The 21,718-nt window shown below is 37.5% G+C and overlaps 1 protein-coding gene across 1 annotated transcript; it reads left to right on the top strand.

Moving 5' to 3' along the window:
- The first annotated feature begins 226 nt into the window (after positions 1-226).
- ADSL (adenylosuccinate lyase) lies at positions 227-20,468 on the top strand. Its single transcript, XM_007420010.4, has 13 exons — positions 227-521; positions 7,991-8,194; positions 10,142-10,186; positions 11,636-11,715; positions 12,428-12,599; positions 13,091-13,137; positions 13,737-13,827; positions 14,427-14,496; positions 15,708-15,855; positions 16,449-16,539; positions 17,470-17,559; positions 18,873-19,049; positions 20,322-20,468. The coding sequence occupies exons 1-13, from the start codon at positions 360-362 to the stop codon at positions 20,406-20,408; spliced, it is 1,464 nt and encodes a 487-aa protein (XP_007420072.2). The 5' UTR covers positions 227-359; the 3' UTR covers positions 20,409-20,468.
- Positions 20,469-21,718: the final 1,250 nt, after the last annotated feature.

Raw genomic sequence — 21,718 nt, 5'->3', positions numbered from 1 at the left:
TCAACTTTCAGATGTGTGGACTTCAACTCCCAGAATGCTGGCTGGGGAATTCTGGGAGTTGAACTCCGCACATCTTAAAGTTGCCAAGTTTGAAAAACACCGCCTTATTGAATTCCTCGCACGTCGTGCGGGAGGAGCAACGCCTTGCGCGTTCGCGGCGGCGCCCAAGCAGTAGAGGTCGCTGCGGCGGTCGCTCGCTCTGGGCCAACCTCTCGCCGTGAGGAAGGCGCGGGGAAGGCGAGAGGCCGGGCCAAAAGGAGGCCGGACTTGCCTGCTGTTCTTATTCCGACCCTTCACCGGCCCTCGGCCTTTCCGCTAAGTTTGCGGCTGAGGAGTCTTTTCCGCTGCAGCCCGCCCGCATGGCTTCTCCGAGCCCCGCCAGCGAGGAAGACGCCTTCGGCCGCTACCGCTCCCCTCTCGTCTCGCGCTATGCCAGCCCCGACATGGCCTATAACTTCAGCGAGAGGAAGAAGTTCAGCACCTGGCGGAGGCTCTGGCTTTATTTAGCCCAGGCGGAGAAGGTGCGTGGCCCGGGTGTCAGCGCAGGGTGATCTGGACGGGCGACTTACAGGTCTCAGCGTCGCTTTGCTGCCACCGAGCGGCCGCCCGGAGCGTTGCAGCCAGCCCAGGAGGAATAGGCAGCCGCTCGCTTCGGTGGCGGGCAGCGCAGAGTTCAGGCGGGCGTCGCTGCGCCGGCCAGCGTTGCTTCTCCCGCCCCCTTTGACTCCATTCATGCGTATTTGCCAGTTGAAGCCCTCGGAAGCTTATGCTGTAATCGCATTTTTTACAGTCCGGTTAACTTCTAGGCCTGAAATTGGGCTTCGGGCTGGAATCCTCTACCAGAGGGTCGAGGCCACGAAACTTGAGGTCAACACATTTTGCTGGGGACTGTGGAAGTTGGCTTGGAGGGCATCAGGTTTTGGAAAAAGAAGCCTTACGTTAGGCACAAGGTGCTCCATAATTTTTTTACACTGTCTCATTAATTTCGTTCTCCCCCCTCCCCATATATGTATAACTTTTTTGATTAGTCACTTGACCGTATCAAAACAATGGGTGTCAGGATACTGTACAATTAAATGAGGTAAGATAAGGTACAGTACAGTAAAATAAGATGAAATAAAGTAAGGTAAGATAAAAGAGTGTACAATAAAGTAGAATACAGAGACATAAAATGAGTACTAAAATACAAAACAGTATGTGTTTAGGTGAATTCATCACCTTTACATGCAACCCCTATATTTCTATAGCCGCCCAGAATCATTTGTTGAGATGGGCGGCTATAGCAATTTAATAAATAAATAAAACGTGTCCTATAAAACATGTTCTCAGATGGACAGCCCTAACTATAAATTTAACAGTTCCAGTGACCACATATGTGCTTGTACCCTGAAGGAAATAAGATAATCTTTTGTAAGGGTCCCAATCTAGTGTTCTGTCAAGAACTGAGCCCTTGCTGGGGCATCCCCATTAGTGAAACAGTTACAACTCTGCTTTCATTTCCTTTTATTCTTGAAGAAAGCATAATTCTTTGCTGCACATGATTGCTTTTCTTCCTATCTGTCTCTTTCTTCTTAAATGGTATGTTATGTTTCTTTCTTTTTTTTACCTTTTGGTACTGAATTCCATATGTACTGAATTTCAGTCACACTCATGGTTGTCCTTGTCATAGCTTTACCTATAGCATGTATTTAATACTTTTAAAAAGCCTGTGGCTGCAATCTGTATTTGTTTCTGTTAAGACTAGTTATGCACAACATATTGAAAGTAAAATGTGATTGTGGCTTAGGGTGCTGTAAGGACGTAGGTAGTTGGGTCAATTCAATTAAACACAGCTCAGTTAGCCATGGTTAATATGTTGTGAAAAATGTAGCTATTGACAGCTCTCTCATACAAAGGTGGAGATAGGTATAAATGATGGCTGATGATGGCTAAATGTTGCTGAGTTTAAAAAGTTCTGAATCAATTTGACTACAGGCAGTCCTCAGTTAACAATTGCAGTTGGGACCAGATTTGCCATCGCTAAGCAACACGACCGTAAAAGCAGGATGTTACATGACTACATCGCTTAGTGATGGCAATTCTGGCAGTCACAGTTGTCATCATTAAGCGAGGACCGCACAGGTTGTTAAGTGAGGATCTCATGTACCCCAACTTCTGACTTCCTGCTGGCTTCCCCATTGACTTTTCTTGTGGGAAGCTGGCAGGGAAGGTTGCAAATTGTGATCATGTGACCATGGGACACTGCAACATAATCATGAGCCAGCTGGTAAGCACCCAGCTTGCCATTACATGACTACAGGGACACCGCGACAGCCAGAACTCCAAGCACCAATTGTAACTACCACTCGTTCAGTGCCGTCATAAGTTTGAATGGTTGCTGAACGAGTAGTCATTAAACAAGGATTATCTGTATAAAACAACTTTTATTGGAATAAGGGAAGATATCTCTAGCAAGAGCACATTGTTTAAGCAAAGTTCCTTGTGTAGCCCAAAACGTTCTTGAATAGAGAAGGCTTGGAGCAACTCAAAGGCTTATAGTTAGGAAAGATTAACTAGCTTTGTTATGTTGGTTCTCATTCTTCCTCATCTTCACTCTAGTAACGTTTAAAACTTCAGTTAGACATGGGTGGTATGTTGTGCTTAAGCAAAGAAACATTTTTTCTACCCTTCTTTCTGAAACCTCTAAACAAGTCTCAAAAATTTGGATTGCCATCATTACTGTAGCTGGAGAACAGTTTTGACGTAGCTACACTTTCTGAATACATAGAAACAGATTTAAGCAAACAGATTTCACATGTAGCTGTGAGATATCTTGATAATACTGAAGCTTGCAGTTTGTGAGTTGAATCATCTCCAGCAGTTCCTATTTTCCCAGCCTCTGTTCTGATTAACCTTTACAGTGTCATTTTAGACAGTGGTATGTAGCAAATGTATTTCAAAACAGTTCATTTTTTGCCAAGAGGATAGTAGCAAAAGTTTGAACGAGTTTGTTTCACAACCTTTTATAAGATTAGTTTGTTTCTTTTCTGTGTGTCACACATTATGTGCCCTGTTTTTTTCTTCAGCTCAAAAGGACTAGATTCTTCTTTCAAGTTATAGTATTGTTTTAATATTTCATTTCAGAAACAAATTTTGTAAGACAGGAGTAAACAAAGTTGACTTTATCTTCTGATCCAAACGTTAAATCTGTTGAGCCACTATTAAGATAAGCTCCTTTGCCTGAAATTTCCTTTAACTTGTTTGAGCATTTGTTTTAGATGGGCAGGTTTGGGGAAGTCATGGCACCCCTTGCAACCTAGATTCCCCCTCCCATCTTTAGGGTGATCTGTGGATGCATTAAACTTTCAGATTGCTCTGTTGTTTTCTTCCTGCTAGATCTCACCCGTGAAATGTCCTAACAGTTGCAATAAGAATATAATGGTGGCAGTGTAAGAGATCCTACCAAACAAAGAAGTATGCCAGCAGTTTTAGGGAAAGGACTGTACAGTTTAACAAAGCAAATGAAGGTTCATCCAGCCAGACTAATGCTGCTCATCCTATTCTAGCCTTCCATAATACAGTTTTTGCATATTGTATTACAGTGCTTATATTTCCCAGGCAACAAGTGAGTTGTAAAACAAGACATTCAGTGGGCACCAGGTTGGGGAAGACTATCCCAGACTCTGGCAGTTTCTGTTTAGCATACTTTGAATGCAGTGGAATTTAGGAATTCTTTTATTTCTTCCACACCCTAAGCCAGAAGGCTTTAGAGAGCCTATTTCAGTCCAGTTTTATGTTGCCTACTTTGGAGTAGAGTATTTGTGGATGATAATTTTCTGCAGCATGTAATTTGTGTGGTAGTAAGATGTTGAAAATTGCGATAGAGGAGCCAGGCAAGTCAAATTAAGGGGCTAAACAAACATTTATTGAAGTCTCTTTTAATCCATAATTTTGTTAGGGACGGATAGCTGGAGGAAGTCTGTGGGGAGAAATAGGAAGTTGAAACTTAAAGGACAGAAACTTAAAGGACAGAAAGAAGCTTTGGAGAGAAAAAATTAGTTCCAGGACAGAAAGACAGATGCAGTTAGGCAGAGGTATCCAACACATCTTAATCTTATACAGTATTTATTATAGAGTAGTCTATCTATTGTTTGATCAAGTTACAAGCATCAAACCAAGTGTTAAGAAAGCAAATTCTATTCTTATATATATATATATATATATATGTGTGTGTGTGTGTGTGTGTGTGTGTATATAGTGCCCTAATATGAAACAGGAGTCTGTTATTTTTAACTATCTGCATTCCCAAGAAGTCACAACTCTGATCTTGATCTTCAGATTCAAACTGAGAGGAAGCACCATGTGCACCTGTCCATTCCATCAAGGCTGTGCCAGATTGTTAGTAAAAGTTGCCCCCTTCAGTTGTCATGGGAGAAAGTTTGCGGACAGGAAAAATGTACCCTACAGTTGAAACACAGTATAAAAACCAGACAGAAAGAAAACTAAACCAAACTAAACTAAAATTCTTATCCAGGAACAAAGTACTTATTTTGCTGGATCAGAAATTGACTTCTGACCTTGAATAACAGAATTTGGCCACTCCTAAGGATGTAGAATCATATTGATCAGTCATCAGTAGTTGAATATAAAAACAATCTGTGCACCCTAGAAAGTCCAATAAAAAGGTTAAATATACATACTTCTACTCTGTAAAAGAGGCAGTATAATAAAACATGACTTAAAGATTAAACTGCATTGTGGATACATTGTCATCTTATGGGACCCAGGAAGAGTGCCTTCTCTGTCACTGCCCTGCCCTCTGGAAAGCATTCCCCCCCGAGATATGTATGGCACCCTTTCCCCTGGGGTTCCAGAAGGCCCTTAAGACCTGGCTCTGTTCCCAGGCCTGGGATTAGTGTGTCTGTAGAACCCCTGTCATGTTTTTTCTCTGTTATGGCTACTTTTCAGTCCAGGCAGTCATATTTTGTTTTATGTTTTTTGCTGTTTTAATTGTATATTTGGATATTGTAGGCTGCTCAGAGTCTTCTGGAGTGGGCAACCATAATAAATTTAATAAATAAAATAAATTTGATCTGCAAGGGCATAATCAACCATTACAAGGGAGTCTTTCCTTCCAGGACAGCAGAAGGCAAGATGTCAACAGCAAGCCACAATGAATTATGGCGAATTAAGTATAGAAGAAAATAAATGATACCTTGTTATCAAGACATCAAGGGATATCTTGTTTACTTTTACATATGAGCAACATTCCAATTTATATAAAGACATATTTGGATGCATCAAATCAGAATGGTAGCACTAATTAGTCATAACTCTTGGTGATGAAGGGTAATTAGGATAAAAAAATTGGTGTAATAGCCAAGTAGGGAGAGAGATTATATATAGATAGTCCTCGCTTAGCAGCCAACAATGACTGTTTGAAGTTACAACGGCGCTGAACAAGGAGATTTACAGCTGGTCCTTGAAGTTGTGGCCATCACAGCATCCCCACAGTCATGTGATTGTGACTAGGGCACTTGGCAACTGGCATGCATTTATGATGGTTGCAGCGTCCTGTGGTCACATGATCGCCATTTGCGACCTTCACTGCTAGCTTCTGACAAAGTCAATGGGGAAACCGGCAAGAAGTCAAGTCACGGTCATGTGTTGTTGTGCTTAACGACTGTATGTGATTCGCTTAACGACTGCAACTGGAACTCCCATTTTAAGTTGATGCGGTCATGTGACTTTTCACTTTATGACCACTTAGCAACAGAGTTCATGGTCCCAGTTACAGTCATTAACTGAGGACTACTTGTATATGTAGACCTTCATTTGAGAAATTCCAAAAGGATACCAAATTGCTCTGTTGGAGGATAAAGAATTTGGTTAGCTACATTACATTTTATGCTCTATTATTAAATACCATAACAAGAAGTATAATTCAGTGCCTCTCTTAAGAACACTGGAAAACTTCTTTGTGCTGTAGAACAGTGTATTATATTTTCATGTAAATGGTTTACAATTCTAGTTTGAAACAATGCTTTTCTTCACTATCTTTTTTGAGTTCCCAACTTCTGAAGCATTTCTTCAGTAATTTCTAAAGTAAAAAAAAATGGTTTTTTTTATTGCTGCCTATATATATTGAGGAAATATTGGACCGAATTCTTATTTAATTAGACTTAAAGCAGACTCTTTGAAACACTGGGACATATTTATGGACTCCTGGGGAAGAAATGGCGGACTGAAGATGGCTCCGTGAAAAGTGGAGCCGACAACTGCAATGGAATGAAGAGCTGGTGACTAGACCAGTTCTTTGCTAATTCCTCTCTGGATGAGAGAAGACTTGAGATTGCCCATAAGTGCTCTGGACAGCTGCTCCAGCAGGTTTAGAGCTCTGTGTGATGAGGGAATAGCCAACTTGCTCAAACTGTGGTTGGTGCCTTTGAAAGGACACTAAGTTTGCATGCTTCCTTTTCTAATCACTTTTGGAAATTGCTTGTTAACTGCTTTTTAGCTATTAGGAGCCTTTAGATTGACAGGTTTTACAGCACTGGGTGAGTTTCCTTCAATCCTTAGCGAAATAAATTTTAACTACAAGTTTAAGAACTTAAAAAATTTGTTGGGGGGGGGAATAAACAGCAAAAGGATTAAATTGATTTTAGAAAGTTACAAATGGACTAAGGGTCCAGATAAATTTGAAATAAGATTTTGGAATTAATTATAAAGCATCCTTCCCATGGGAAAATGCTTTTGTTTTGAATGCTTTAAAAAAAACCATAAGATAAGATTTTAAAAACTAGAGGGAACTAAAGGTTATAATTAAAGGAGAAGAACATTCAGACTCAACTTACAATTACAGAATGAAGCAAAATATTTTAATATTGGACATATTGAAGGATATTTTTGAACAATTAACCCAGAAGTTAATTTTAATAGTGTCTGCCTCTATAGATAGACTGTGTTTAAAAGATGTTATGGAAGAGGAACAAGTTTTACCTGACAAGATCAAGACTGATTTGATCAAGGTTAAACATGACAGGCTACAACTATGATATGGAAAAGGATGTTACATGGGCATACAAAAGAAATCACATGATGTCTTAATAATTAAAAGGGATATACAAATAACAAACCAAGAGAGTGACCTGGATATTTTTCCTATATTGGATTTACAAAAGAGGCTTGTTAAAGATTTGAGGAATTTTGTGAAAAAGGACAAAGAAAAAATGAAATCAAGTTCTAAGACATTATTTCATGGGACTAAAGATCAAGATTGTTAGAATTAAAAGGAAGGAATATAAAATTGGCTTATTTGATCAAGGTTAAAATAGATATGTTGTCATCTCTGGTAACCCTTAATGGACTTTTACTGACATCAGGACTGAAATGACATGGCTTTATGGATTTGTTTATAGATAAGAGGTGGGATATGGGAAGAAGAGATAATTTGTTGTGTTTTTAGAGAAGGTGCTAAGTTACTAAAATTCTTTATATTTGTGATGAAGGGGGAAGTCACTTCATTATATATTTCTTTTTCTTTACTATAGTCTTATTTTTCTCTTTTCTCTTTTTCTCTTTTTTCTCTTTTTTATTCTTTTCTGTGCCTTCTATTTTTTCTTTTTGTTTTATTTTTTTAGTTTGTATTAGTTTTTACTGTTGTAATTGTAATCTTTAATAAAATTACTATAAAAAAAGAAACACTGGGACATATTTATGGTAACAAGTCATATTGATTTTGGTATGTATGTTCCATGTCTGATTATTAGGTATTAGATTTAAATTAAGTTGTACAAGTAGAAGTAATACTCAGATTGTAAAGTGGGAGGGCTGTCACCTGTTCCTTGGAAATTTGATAGTTAAGTGATGGTTTCTTAGCTAACTTTGAAAGTTGCAAGGGTCTTTTCTACCAGAGGAAGAAAATTCCAGAGTAACTTTTTATGCTCTGTTGGTTGCCTTAAATTGAGGATCATGCACCTTTTAACTTAAGAAGCTTCCTTTTTTTCCTTAGTCATTGGGCCTACCCATCACAGATGAGCAAATAAAAGAAATGGAAGCAAATCTGGACAACATAGACTTCAAAATGGCAGCAGAGGAAGAGAAACGATTGCGTCATGACGTAATGGCTCATGTACATACATTTGCCCATTGTTGTCCAAAAGCTGCAGGAATCATTCACCTTGGAGCAACTTCTTGCTATGTGGGAGATAATACGGTAAAATAACACCCTCAAATAAATTTATTTCTTTATTTAATCAATCTATATGGCTGCTCTTGTCCTGTGTCTTGCTTAAAACACACACATTTATTTATTTACACATACATACTTTAAAAAGTATACTTATTACATCTACCTTGAACTGTCTATTTTGGGAGGAGTCTGTTCCAGTCTGTTGAGATAGTTGAACAGTGCAGAGGGCAGAGGGAATGTCTTTGAAGGACAGGAAGAAGAGCCACTACCAAGTCAAAGGTCAGATAAAAGGGGCCTGAGTCTGGGGCAGGAATGTAACATGAGTAAATGTCTCAGACAAGCCCCTCCCTAGTTCCCACAAAGATAAAGGGGGGGGGGAGCACATTCAGACTTGTAAGATTCTGTCGCACATTTCTCCAATGAGAAAAATCAGCCACTTATTCCTATTCTCTGTTCTGTTCTTAAACCAGTTACTAGTCCAGCATCTGTTTTTTTCCTCCTGGTTGCTAAGTTTGCTTAGGAGCCTTTGATGAGGGATTTAGGCAAAAGCTTTTTGAAAGTCCAGTGTATTTTAGATTGCCTCTGTCTGCACACTTGTTTATACCCTGAAATAAGATTTGTTTGCAGAAACTATGCTGGCTCCTTTTCAGCAAGGCTCATTTTTAAGACGCTTGATTGCTTTCTCTGTACTCTCTGCCATTTACCACTACTTGAGTTATGCTGACTATTTTCCAGCCATTAGGAGCAAATGCTGACTAAAGATAAATTGCTTATTTTTGTTAGAAGATTTCACATATCTTCAGGTAGATATTACTTAGCCCTGAGTATTTATTTTTTGCTAGTTTGTCAACATTTTTGCCTTTATTTGTCTCAGTTCATCCGTTCCTACTCCTGAAGAATCCAGCTTGGATATAGGCATCTGTCCTACTTCCTCAGCAATGAAGTGATTAGGTTTCTCTGCAGTTTCCTTTTTCTCTTTTAGTACAATTTATCACCCATCTGATTGAAAAAAAAACCCATTAATTCTAACTTAGCTTCAGTCCCTTTGCCAGTTTGTTAGGTGCTTGTACTGCAATCTTACTCACACCAGACAGTATTTATCTGAGCACTTAATTCATTGAAATTTTAGATTTTGTAAAGATGTTTATTGTTGTTATGGTAATTATACAGTTGCTTCCTGCTCTGAACTTCTAAATAGGATAGCATTTAATTAGTTAAGTAAATGGTCCTGCTGTGTTATGTTGTTTCTTATACTCTAAAAAGTCTACTGCTATTTTGGCCATCTTAACAATTTCAGTGTTTAAAATTATTCTGGAGAATGTACAATTCTGAGTCTCTTGTACAAAATTTATATACTGTATACAGTTTATAGGCCACCTGACTCCCAATGACTCTGGGCAGCTTACAGTTAAAAGTAAAAACAATAAACAAAAAACCATACAAAACAGTAAAGAATAATGAACAGCCCCAGAAACAGTATAAAACCAAAGTCCATCTAACAGGGACTCAACCTTCACTCTGTCCCAAAGCCTGGGAGAATAACCTGATCTTTAATAGTTTCCTGAATGTAATCAGAATGGGAGTCATCTGGATCTCTGGGGAGAATATCATTCCAGAGGGAAGGTGCTGCAATAGAGAAGTTACAGAGGGAATCTTAAAAAACAAGGTGCTTAAAGCAAGTGTAGAGATTAAAAGCCCACTGAAATATTCTATCAAGAACTTCTAGTGCACAAAGAATGGCAAATCTGTTGTTTTTTAATAGCTTTCCCTTCCATAGTGGCACAGGAACAAATGTGAGTTGGCAAGTGATAAAAGAAAATGTGTGCAGACTAAAATCCTTTGAAGGATTTTTTAAAGTTTATCTTTGGTCCCCACGAAAGCCACAACCCACACTGAAAAGCAAATTTCAGCAAACACATGTTTACTGAACAAAGTTATACCTGACCTTTTTAAAATTCTTCTTTCTCTTAGGATTTGATAGTACTTCGGGATGGGTTCAACCTGCTTCTTCCCAAGGTAACATGTATTGTTTCATAAAGCAGGTGCTATTGATTTACAAATGACTGTTTGTTGAAGTTAATTCTACTGACAAAAATAGAAATGAAAATAGATTCTGAGAGGTTGGCAAGACATTCAGGAGAAAATAGCAGACCCAGGGCATTAGATCATTCCTTGATTTTCTATGGAGTACATATGGGGAATAGAACTCTTCTTTCTGGCTTGGGCCTTTATTTCTGACTTCTCAGACTTGTGAAGACTGCTCAGTATTGGTTATAGTTTGGTCTATAAAACAGCTGAAATAATATCCTACATTTACACTAGTACTTCTTTGTAGTTTTATATGGAACAAATTTGACTTTGGAAAAAGTATTAATGATTCTAAGAATGGATTGGGTTAAAATATATTATGTTCTTCTTTATTTATTATACCTTCTTCCTCCTGAGTTTAATGTATTTGACAGTTACCTGTGCAGCGGCTGTCCCCAACTGAGCGCCCTGCAGATTTGTGTTCTGCTTCATGGAAGTGCAGGGAGAAAGAGAAAAGATAAATAGTTGAGGTTGCGAGCCAGTAAATTAGTCCCATAAACATACTAGAGCTAAAGAGTTATTCAAACCAGTCTGTGTGTCCAAAACCATGATATTGTACCAGATGCAAGAGAGATCATATTATAAGAGTGTTTGATCCATGCAGAGGTTGAGATTTCCAGGAAAACAAATTACAGTTGAAATTCCAAACAGTGAGGTACAAGGCAAATTTAAATCAATGTCTCCAGCAACCATTTCACCTTCTGATAAAGGTTCTAGTAGCCATCCCCTTCCAGGGTCAGCAGGTGTTCATTATAATTTTGATTCTGTAGGATGCTTTTTCTCTCAGGAAGTCTGAGTTGCACCTGGTAATCCTCTAACATTCAGTCCTCCAGTCAGCAGTGGCAGTGCTCTTTAGGGCTCAGAGGTTATGAGTCAGAAAATGGGGCTGCAGAATACAAAGTAATTGCAAGGACTAGTTCTGCTTCAGCCTCCATTTTCTGACCTGAGCTCTTGATCAAAACAGCCTCATTCTCATGCTCTAACATCTCTTCTTCCTCCAAGCAAGAACTCTGTTGAACATGACAATAGTAGACTATTCTTTTAATGTGCAGCTAGTGTGGAAGGCTTCAGGTTGGGAAAAATTGTTGTGGAAAATGATTTAAATGGGTTTTCCTCATTGTCCATATACATAGTGAGGATGAACCATGTAGGCTGCCTTGAGGTCCTTAAATGAGAATAATGAGGAGGAGGAGGAGGAGGAGGAGGAGGAGGAGGAGGAGGAGGAGAAGGAGAAGAAGAAGAAGAAGAAGAAGTAGAAGAAGAAGAAGAAGAAGAAGAAGAAGAAGAAGAAGAAGAAGAAGAAGAAGAAGAAGATGATGATGATGATATGGTTTCCCTTATTTTCACGTATGTTATTCTTTTTCACCTTCATTATAGCTTGCCAGAATAATCAGCCGTCTGGCAGATTTTGCTGAAAAGTATGCCAACTTGCCCACCTTGGGATTCACTCACTACCAGTAAGTAATCACTAGATTTCATTATTTAGTAATATGGCTGCTACCTTTTCTGTTTCATCTCTTTTATTCATCAGTAGCTTTCAGCTTCTACTGTGCATGATTAAAGACACTAAAGAGTGTATGCGTTCATAAAGTCATACCCTAATTATTGCTCTCCAAGCGCCAAGGTTCACTTTCATCTTGGCAAAAATATGCTAACTTGGGGGCTCTCAACTCAAAGGTTTTAGCTGTTTGCAGAATGCTAGAAATCATGTTCAGTACTGTTAAAATATTTGTAACAAGAACATATTCATCTGGATACTATACAATCAGCTGTACTTTTATTTCCTTCACTAAATGCTAGTTCAATAATCTGTTACTAATTGCCATGTTTCTTATAGTTTTTTGGTGCACATATTCTATAATTCTGCCCTGTGATTTTTTTTTACAAACATGTTTAAATCAGTAGCATTAAAAATATGCTACTATCTAAGAAGCCATCATTAAAACATACAGTATCAAACACCTCCCCCCCCTCCAAGCCTTCAAATCTACAGGTTCTTATTTAATTTAAGAGACAGATATTATTGAGTTAAGAGTTGTGCTCTGTTTTTACCAGATTCTGAAAGTAGCTAAGACAGAACTGCTCTTAGAGAAACAAATATAGTCATTTTGTAATAAGATTAACCTTCACGGACTTGTCCTTAAATAATGATCTCTGTGATGCTCTTAGGCCTGCCCAGCTAACCACTGTAGGTAAGCGTTGTTGCTTATGGATTCAGGATCTCTGCACAGACCTTCATAATCTTGAACGAGCACAAGATGAATTAAGATTTCGTGGAGTGAAAGGCACAACTGGCACCCAGGCCAGCTTCTTGCAGCTCTTTGAAGGGGATCACAGTAAAGTAAGTGACCTCAAGATGTATTGGTCTTTCACTTAAATGTGTTCTATTTAAGTATTTATTTGTTAAGAATTATAGGTTGTCTTTCTCAATGAACATTCCAAGCCACTTACAAGCATGGGAGATTATTTTTTTCCATGCTTGTAAGTGGCTTGGAATGTTCATTGAAATACAGCATCAGAAATAGCAAAATGAATACTATTAAGATTAGCATTAAAAAGATCAGAATGTACTGCAGGTTCATTCTGGCCATTAGGAAAGGAGCAAAATGTCACATCCAGAGCATTATGCTAGGATAACTTTTCACAAGCCTGGAAATATTATGTTAACCAGAAGAGCAGGTGGTAAAGGAGTTGCCCAGCAAGATAGTATCTTGATCCATAAGACATGCTGAGTTTACAATGGTGTTAAAAGAGAACCTGACTGTGTAGCACACTCATGATTTCCTTTTCAGTCACTGCATTCTGAGGTTCCTGTCTGTTTTTTCCCCTAAGGTGGAGGAGCTGGACAGACTTGTGACTGCAATGGCGGGATTTAAGCGGTATATTTTTAAAAAACCTCTCCCTTTAATACTAAGGATGCGCTTAAGTGTACCTTCTTAGGAATATAGGAGGCTTTCTTAAATAGAAACAGAGCAGTATATTGCCTGCACTGATTGATGGAGGCTTTCTGGAGTTTCAAAAAGGATCTTTTCCTTTTTGGAGATACTAGAGCTGAATCTGGGACTTTCCATGTATATTCTGTTACTTAGCCATGGCCCTTTGCTATTTTAAAAATGAGCAGCTCTGCAACATTATCGTTTTGTACAGCTAATATTCCTACTAATCTTAGGCCTTGTTTCGAAGTATATTTATAATAACTGTTGCTCACAGCTTAGTCCTAGTATTCCTTCTCAGCTTTGCACTTCTCATCTTGTTGGAAGCATTTTAATTTTATTTTTAGCTGCTGCCTTACTGCATGCAAATTTGAATTTCATAACCATACAATTTTTCCATATGGTTTCATGCTTATTCAAGGCTAATATAAAATAAATATCAAATAACCAATGGACCTGGTATGATATTCATATATTTTTGCATGTTCATTCCTCCATGGGCATAGGTCTCTTTGAACTTCATAATACTTTATATTTGATTTCAGGGCTTATATCATCACAGGACAAACATACAGTCGCAAAGTAGATATTGAAGTTCTCTCTGTTCTAGCAAGTCTTGGGGCAACTGTACACAAGGTAAGAACTAGTTTACATGTACAAGTATTGCTGCAGAGGGAAGGTCTCTGGATAGCAAATGGGTGGCTGTGTAGATCTTGCTGAATTATAACTTGCAGCAGCATCAGTGAAAGACATTGGAACAAATTACAGACTAAGTAGCTCCATTATTGTGCTCTCAGAATTTGGCAGCAAAATGCTAAACTTTGGTAGCGTGATTTTGTTTGCTTGTTTACAAGACTCCAGAAAAGTTCACTGAGCCTTGGAGATGCTTGCACCAATTTTAGTGGACCCTCCCCAGCCTCCCCAAAATTGGGCCAATCATTGTAGCACTACCCACATTGCAGATATCACTGTGTCATCTTTACATTTGTCATGGCACCCCAAGATGATGATGAAGATGATAAAGGACAGCCTCTGAGCTTTAAGTGGTTTCAATCTTATAAATCCAATAAATAAATAAATCTGCTAGTGTTTAAGATTCATTCGTTCAACTCTTGTTTCTAAAAATACACATGTCAATCAGTGGAAGTGGCACCACTTCCAAGATTAATAATACTGTGCTAATTCTGTTAGGTACTTCACTTATATGTGAATTGATATTAATTATTATTCTCTAGATATGTACTGATATTCGCCTTCTGGCCAACCTCAAAGAAATAGAGGAACCTTTTGAGAAAGAACAGATTGGTAAGTAGTGAGTAGAAATAGGATTTAACTCTACTTATTCTACTTAACTTGTTCAGCACTTTCTAAAGTCTGTCTCTAACATTTTTATTTAACATAATCAAAAGTTAAAAATAAAGTATTATGTTAAGAAGTATTAGAAATGATTTCCTGACAATTTAGATTCTATAATTTTTATGTAAAAAATATTGCAGAGGAGAATACAGATATAATTTCTACTGGAACTTAATGGAATTTACATTACCATTTAATACATTTCTAAAGTTACTGCTTTACTGGCAAGTTGCTGAAGGGAAAATTACAACTCCCCTGAAAATATGATATTTATTGATTTATAGTTCTGAAGCCATAAAAATGCTCCCTTAAAGAGCCTTGCGCTTGCGTGTTCCTTCTATCCTTTGAACACAGTGATTCCCTACATTCTTTTCTGAGTTGAAGCAAACTATGTTTTGTATTTTCATTGCAAGCTAGGATAGATTTCAATCAATTGAGGCTTGCCTAAAGCAAAAAAAAAAAAAGGAGCAGGGGTAGAGGATGAAATCACTTTGTGCAAGATAAAAGAAAAATGAGATTCCCTGAAGCTTTTTCGTAGCACAAAATACAGTGGTTTGGCTGAACTAATCCAATATTTTATATACTTGCTTTCAGCGTAATGATAGTGTTCCAGGTCAGACAACTGCCACCTAATCTGTGACTTAGTAATCAGAAACTTCCATTGTTTCCTGTTTATATCGCATTTACTTGGGGAGATACTCTATGGCAGTGTTTTTCAACCTTGGGAATTTTAAGATGTGTGGACTTCAACTCCCAGAATTCCCCAGCCAGCATAGTTTCCCAAGTTTGAGAAACACTGCTCTATGGGGTTTGTGCATGTGTGTAAAAAAGAAAGTGAATGGAAGAGAGAATGAAATGAATGAAGACAGAAAAGAAAAAGACAAAGAAAAACAGCTTACTTGTTCTGGCCTGCAGCATCTTTCCCATGCAAGAGTGTGGTTCCCTGTCCTGGAATAAGTTATCACTCTTAGACATTGTCTGAGAGCTGAAGAATTGTAGTTTGGGGAAAACCAGTTGATATATTGTCCTTTGAAGTACTCTTTTGATGCTCTATAGAAACATGCATCATATTAGTACTGTATTTTTTTTTTTGTTTTCCAGTGTGTCTTCACTTTCACTATTCTTCTGTCTCATGATAACTCATGATAACTGTTTTAAAGGTTCAAGTGCCATGGCTTATAAACGGAATCCCATGCGTTCAGAACGTTGTTGCAGTCTTGCTCGCCATCTTATGATTCTTGTCCTGGATCCCCTTCAGACAGCCTCTGTGCAATGGTTTGAACGCACATTGGATGACAGTGCAAACAGGTATATTCTTAGTACTTACTGTACATGATGTGGAGATGCTCTCAATGTATTTGGTATTTGAAGGTTATTGGAGGAAATTAACCACAAGAAAAAACTCGTTGACTGTAACATGCTCTATACCATCCAGACCTGAAAGTAAACTTCTAGTTTCAGTGAAACATCCTTCCAAGTAGACTCATTTTTCTACAGCACAGACTACTTACTGGTGTACTGTAGTAATCAATATGCAGGGAGGTGGACAAGATGATATTTAGAGTTTCAAAGTTATTCAGAAGCAACTTTGATGTTTTAGCTAATGTGGAAAAATTACTGATCTTAAAATTTCTGATTCCAGTGATTCCCTGATTTAGGGATATTTGACAAGGATCTATCAAGAATTTTTTTAAAGACATTTGATAGTAAAATCCCATCATTTAAAATAAAAATGCATTGAATCACTATTAAAGCACCTGATTCTGAAAGACTAACACTGGTAAAATATTCTTTAAATCTCTGCACCACTGAGAAACGTATGAATAACAATCAGATCAACAAGCATTGAGCTGTTAAAACTGCTGCACTTTTTTCTTATTCTTGTACTGTTTTTTCTACAGGCGTGTATGTTTAGCGGAGGCTTTCCTTACTGCTGATATAATACTTAGTACCCTGCAAAATATCTCTGAAGGTCTTGTAATATACCCTAAGGTAAGAAGTAAAAGCAAAGGGAGGGTGAATACTCACCTTCCCACTAAATCAATGAGATTTAGGTATGTGCAGAACTTAATCCTCCATGCCAGAAGCAATTTGTGGCATTTGGTTGTGGTCCAACTACAAAACAGGCCTGTTCCATCAAGAGCACCTCAAGCCACTTTGTTTTGGAGGACTGACCACTGGATCACCCCTGGATCAGTATGCTCCAGAGGAGGAACTGACATGGAAATAATTTCCTGAAAATAAACTTGTAAATCATCATCCCATTTACAATATTGGATTTCTTGAGACGTTTAAAAATAATCCTACTCAATTCTGTTGTTATTCTACCTTAAGTAGGGTTGCAGCAATTATATTGTGAGGTACTAAGTAAGTCCATGATCAGTACTAAACAGATTCCAGATAGGATCCATCACCAAATCATCTCAACAATCACACTTACTAAATTAATTGGTTTTTTTTACTTAAATGTGTAAAATAATAAATACATGTATATGATTTCAGGTAATTTAAAAGGTCATAGAGCCTAGCTGAAGTATGAAAGTGTATCTCTTTGGGACAAGAATAAGAACTGAAGCAGTATCTGATTTATTAATTAGTGTATTTGTCATGTACATTTCAAATGGAGGGGAAACTGGCTTGCTGCATTGAAAACATCCCGCTTTGATTTTCTGCTTCAGTGAAAATATCTGTATCTATTCTGTGGTTAGTTTTCTAAGCTTGTATCGAAGAACATGTCATCTAGAAATATAACCAGTTATCCAGGATTCTTAAGTTTCCTATCTAGCCAGCTGAGGTCTTCTGCATAAAAAAAAGAATGTGCTTTACCAAGGGGCTATGTTCCATCTGCTGAATAAATAAATAATTAAGAATAACAGACTACATTAACAATCCAGTATATAAATATTTATATCATAATTTTAGGTAATTGCAAGGCATATAGAACAAGAGTTGCCTTTCATGTCCACAGAAAATATTATCATGGCTATGGTGAAAGCTGGGGGAAATCGCCAGGTAAGTAGTTAATTGCATATGCTTATTCATCAGCTCCTAAAGGGACTCCACACACAAGAAACAGAGGAGTTATAAAAAGTTTATAGAACTCAGTTCTTGAATTACTGTATTTGGTTCAATTGATTTTATACCAGTATGCCTATCAAAATTATTCTTCAGCCTTCTTAATATAAATTACCACACTCTTTCTTCATTTCTCTTCTCTGCCAGTCCAAAGCATCTGTGTGTATTGCACATAGCAAGAGATAAATTATCCTAATGTTCCTTGTTTTTTCAGACTTTGGCAGTGAAATAAGCTCATTTTTTAATCCCTAAAGATAGGTTGTAATCTGGTACCAGGATACCCAATTCTGATTTACAACCTCCATTTTGGGATAAACTTTGAACTGTAGAGTTACTGTGTTTCTTCCCTATCCTGTTTTTTGTAATATTTTGCCTAATGAAGAGTTCTGGAAAACTGAAAACCTTGCATACAGTATATGTTTTGGGCTGAGTCAAAGTACTGCCCAGCTGTAGATTTTATATTTTTTTCCATTAAATATTCCTATTAACTAAGTGTTCAGGGAAGGCAGTAGACATTTATTATACTGTAGTTTTAACATATTTATATTTATAAAACTATCAGTGAGTTAAAGCGTTACATTATGGCTGTCATAAGTTAATATTTAGAATAATAAACAAGGGTACCTTTCCAAATTGTATTAAAATGCAGCGTTCAAAAATGTTGCTTAAACATCTGTGGTTTTAGAAGCAAATTCTGTCACCTGTGGATTTATGTTCTTCAGCATTGTATCACTTTAATATTACACTAATGTGAATGAATATTCCCACTTACGAATTTTTCTGGCTAGGTAAAGCAAAACATTTCATACATACCGCAGAACCATTTTCTCTGGATCTGTGAGGAAACTTGAATACTAGCAACATTTTCTGTTTAAATCATAGATTTTGAAAAACTGATCAAATTAGAAAAGTCTGGACTGACATTGCTCTCTGCTACTTTATCTTCATGACTGTTTTTTTAACTTAAATTATTCTATAAAATAATGGAGAGTTTTAGAAAATGGAAGTTCTTTACTGTCTCACTACAGATTGTAATCTAAAAAGAAAACATTAAATCTGATGACCAATTGGGATGTCACTGAAGAGAGAATTTTGCAATATTTTTCTCATACTGTTCGAATCCTGTTTGCCATATGGTTTATCTACGAGCCTTTGGATGAGGTTCCTAAACTCTGTATTAATAATTCATGATGAGATGTAGCATTTTCCTAGCTTAGGAGTAACATGTTGTTCACTTTTTACCTTTTTAGGAGTGTCATGAGAAGATAAGGGTTCTCTCCCAGCAGGCAGCTGCAGTTGTGAAGCAAGAAGGAGGTGATAATGACCTCATTGCACGAATTCGTGCTGATCCTTATTTTAGCCCTATCCATAGGCAACTGGAAACTCTCTTGGAGCCCACATCATTCACTGGCCGTGCTTCACAACAGGTAAGAAAAAGCAGAAAAAGCTAATGTCCTTATTAGGTGCTCTTGACTTTAGCTTTCCTAAAGAAAGCTAATTTTTTTCTTAATCGATGGCTGTTATGTCTCAGTTCAGACCTCATCTTACAAAAATTGATATGCTAATCTATTGTTCCTTTAGCCAGACCTCCTCCTTCCTCTCCATTCTCTTAAGTTCTTGGGTCATCCATTGGTATTTCATTTTACCCTAATGTATTCTGGACATTTTATTCTAAATTACTTATCCCACCTTATTATACTGTTAATGCAGATTGATAGACCAAAAACTGTCCATTCTTTGTATATGAAGTATTATTTAATAACAATGAGCAAAATTCTTGGCAGTTTGTTTATATGATTTTATATATTGAAATCATTTCCCAATTTTCCACAAAAATAGCAGTTAAGGGACTAAGAATAGAAATAAAATAATTAAAATGAAAAACTGTTACCTTAAAAAACAATTAAAATATAATTAGAATTTACCAGTAAATGAAAACACACTATCCAACCAGTTAAAACCCAGATCAACAGCCAAAGGAGTTTATCATAGTTGTCTGAATAAAAATGTCTTTGCCTAATTGTAGAAAAACAATAGAAGTTAATTTTCCAAGTTTTGAAGCACCTACAGAGAAGCTGCAACTTGTGTTTCATCAAATATGCTTCCAATGATATCCAAAGTTCAAGAGAAGGACCTCTCATAAAGATCTTAAATCCAATACCTTTGTATCTTTCAAATAGCATGGTTCTAAGTCCTGTAGAGGTTTAGTCCTGTAGAAGTTTATGAGTTTTAACCAGCAGTTTGAATTGTACCTGTAAATAGGCCAGCAGCCAGTGAAACTGCTGTATCAAAGCAGTAACCTGCTCATATAACTAACCCTAGTTGTGGTGTAACTGAAAAATTCTGGACCAGCTGAACTTCAGGATTCTTCAAAACATGCTCATGTAGAACATATCATAGGAGTTCAAGGACAAAGTAACTAAGTCATATGGCTGGTGTGGGTCTTCCGGGCTGTGTGGCCGTGTTCTGGAAGTTTTGTTTCCTTTGTAGGAAACAAAACTTCCAGAACATGGCCACACAGCCCGGAAGACCCACACCAACCATCGTATTCCGGCCATGAAAGCCTTCGACAATACAACTAAGTCATATGTCAGGGTGCTCACTTCCAGATACTTTTCATAGGATAATAAAAACACAGCAAATGGTAATAGATTATAATTCATTGGAACTCATTCCAGATTGTTGTTTCTTCATTACAGGTGGCAAGATTCCTGAATGAAGAAGTCCAACCAGCACTGACCCCTTATCAAAGCAACCTGGGTGTGAAAATAGAGCTGTCTCTTTGAATTAGTGTTTCATGGAGGGCCTGTGTAGAATGAATAATAAAATACTTTTAAACGTTTAAATGAGTTTAGCATGAATTCTTTGATGATTCTCCTGTATAACTGAAAATCATTAGGTTGCAGACTTCTGGAGACATATGAAGATGAATTGATGCTCACACTGTAATTATAAACTTTCAAATGTTTACAAACTGGTCAGGCCAAAACAATACAACTATGTTTGCATTTGCAATTATCAGCCAAAGTAAGAAGCCTGTCAACTGTTTCTTGATACATAATCTATTCAGCCTGTCAGCCACAAAATGGGAGTGACTGAATAAGACAGTTCCAGTGAGAAAACAGAAAGTTATAATTTTTGGTCTTTGGAAAAGCATAGATTCATCTCTTCAGTTCCTCCTACTTGCTGGTGCAGAAGCTTCTGACTTGTCTAGAAGACTGATGGTTGAGTAGCAAACTTCAGGAAATTTTTGCATCTCCTGTAGCAGAACCCTCCTTTTTTTCAACACATCTCCAGAACAGTGGGAAAAATATGGTAGCCTTGAACTTTGCAATTCCCCCTCAGCTGCCTTATACTTCTCTGTGTGCAAATACACACTTCCATTTTCTGAAATGAGCCTGAATTTCTGAAAATATACTTCACCCTTTTTTAAATTTTAGATAAGAATCTCTGGACAGAGCTGTGATCTCATGTATTCTGAACAACACTGAATGTGAAGGACGCTAAATGGTACACTGAAGGAGGTTGGCGATATAGGGAGAATGAATGAAGATCAAATGCAAAGCAAATATATGAAGGAAAAACGAATGAAGGAAGAGGAAGAGCCAAAAAGTTATGGTTAGAGATCCTAAAAAAGAGGTTTAAAGCATAAAAGGCAATGAAGTGGTAAATGGATGTGATGGAAGCAAAGATGGATTGCAAGGACAGAAAGGCAATGGAAAAGTATAGTGAGTGGTGTTGGTACAGGCTAGTTTTAGCTGTGTTATCTTTTTCTTAACTCATGCTTATTTATTTATTTGACTTGCTATTTCCTACTTTTTCTGTGCTCTGCATGTTTCTTACCCAAAAAGGGTGTAGCTTGATGAGTATGTCTGTGTATCAAATGATTCTTACCTGGAGGAGAAGCCTGCTCCAGGTTCTAGAGATCTACAAATAACAATTGCTGGGAAAACATGTTAGCTAGGACTTGATCTTTGTATGGTGTTCAGGGGCTTAAGAAGCATAGAGATAATGAAGTTGAAAGTGGAACCGAATTAATTTTTTTCCATTTAAGATCTTGTGGGGGATCACAAGAAGCACTGCGTATGTATACTGA

The sequence above is a fragment of the Python bivittatus genome, unplaced genomic scaffold, assembly GCF_059951505.1.
Source record: "Python bivittatus isolate LINGU-HERP-01145 unplaced genomic scaffold, Pbiv_v1 ctg000330_np1212, whole genome shotgun sequence".
NCBI lineage: Eukaryota > Metazoa > Chordata > Lepidosauria > Squamata > Pythonidae > Python > Python bivittatus.
Note: the sequence above shows the minus strand (reverse complement) of the source record. Positions and strands in the feature narration are given on the sequence as shown.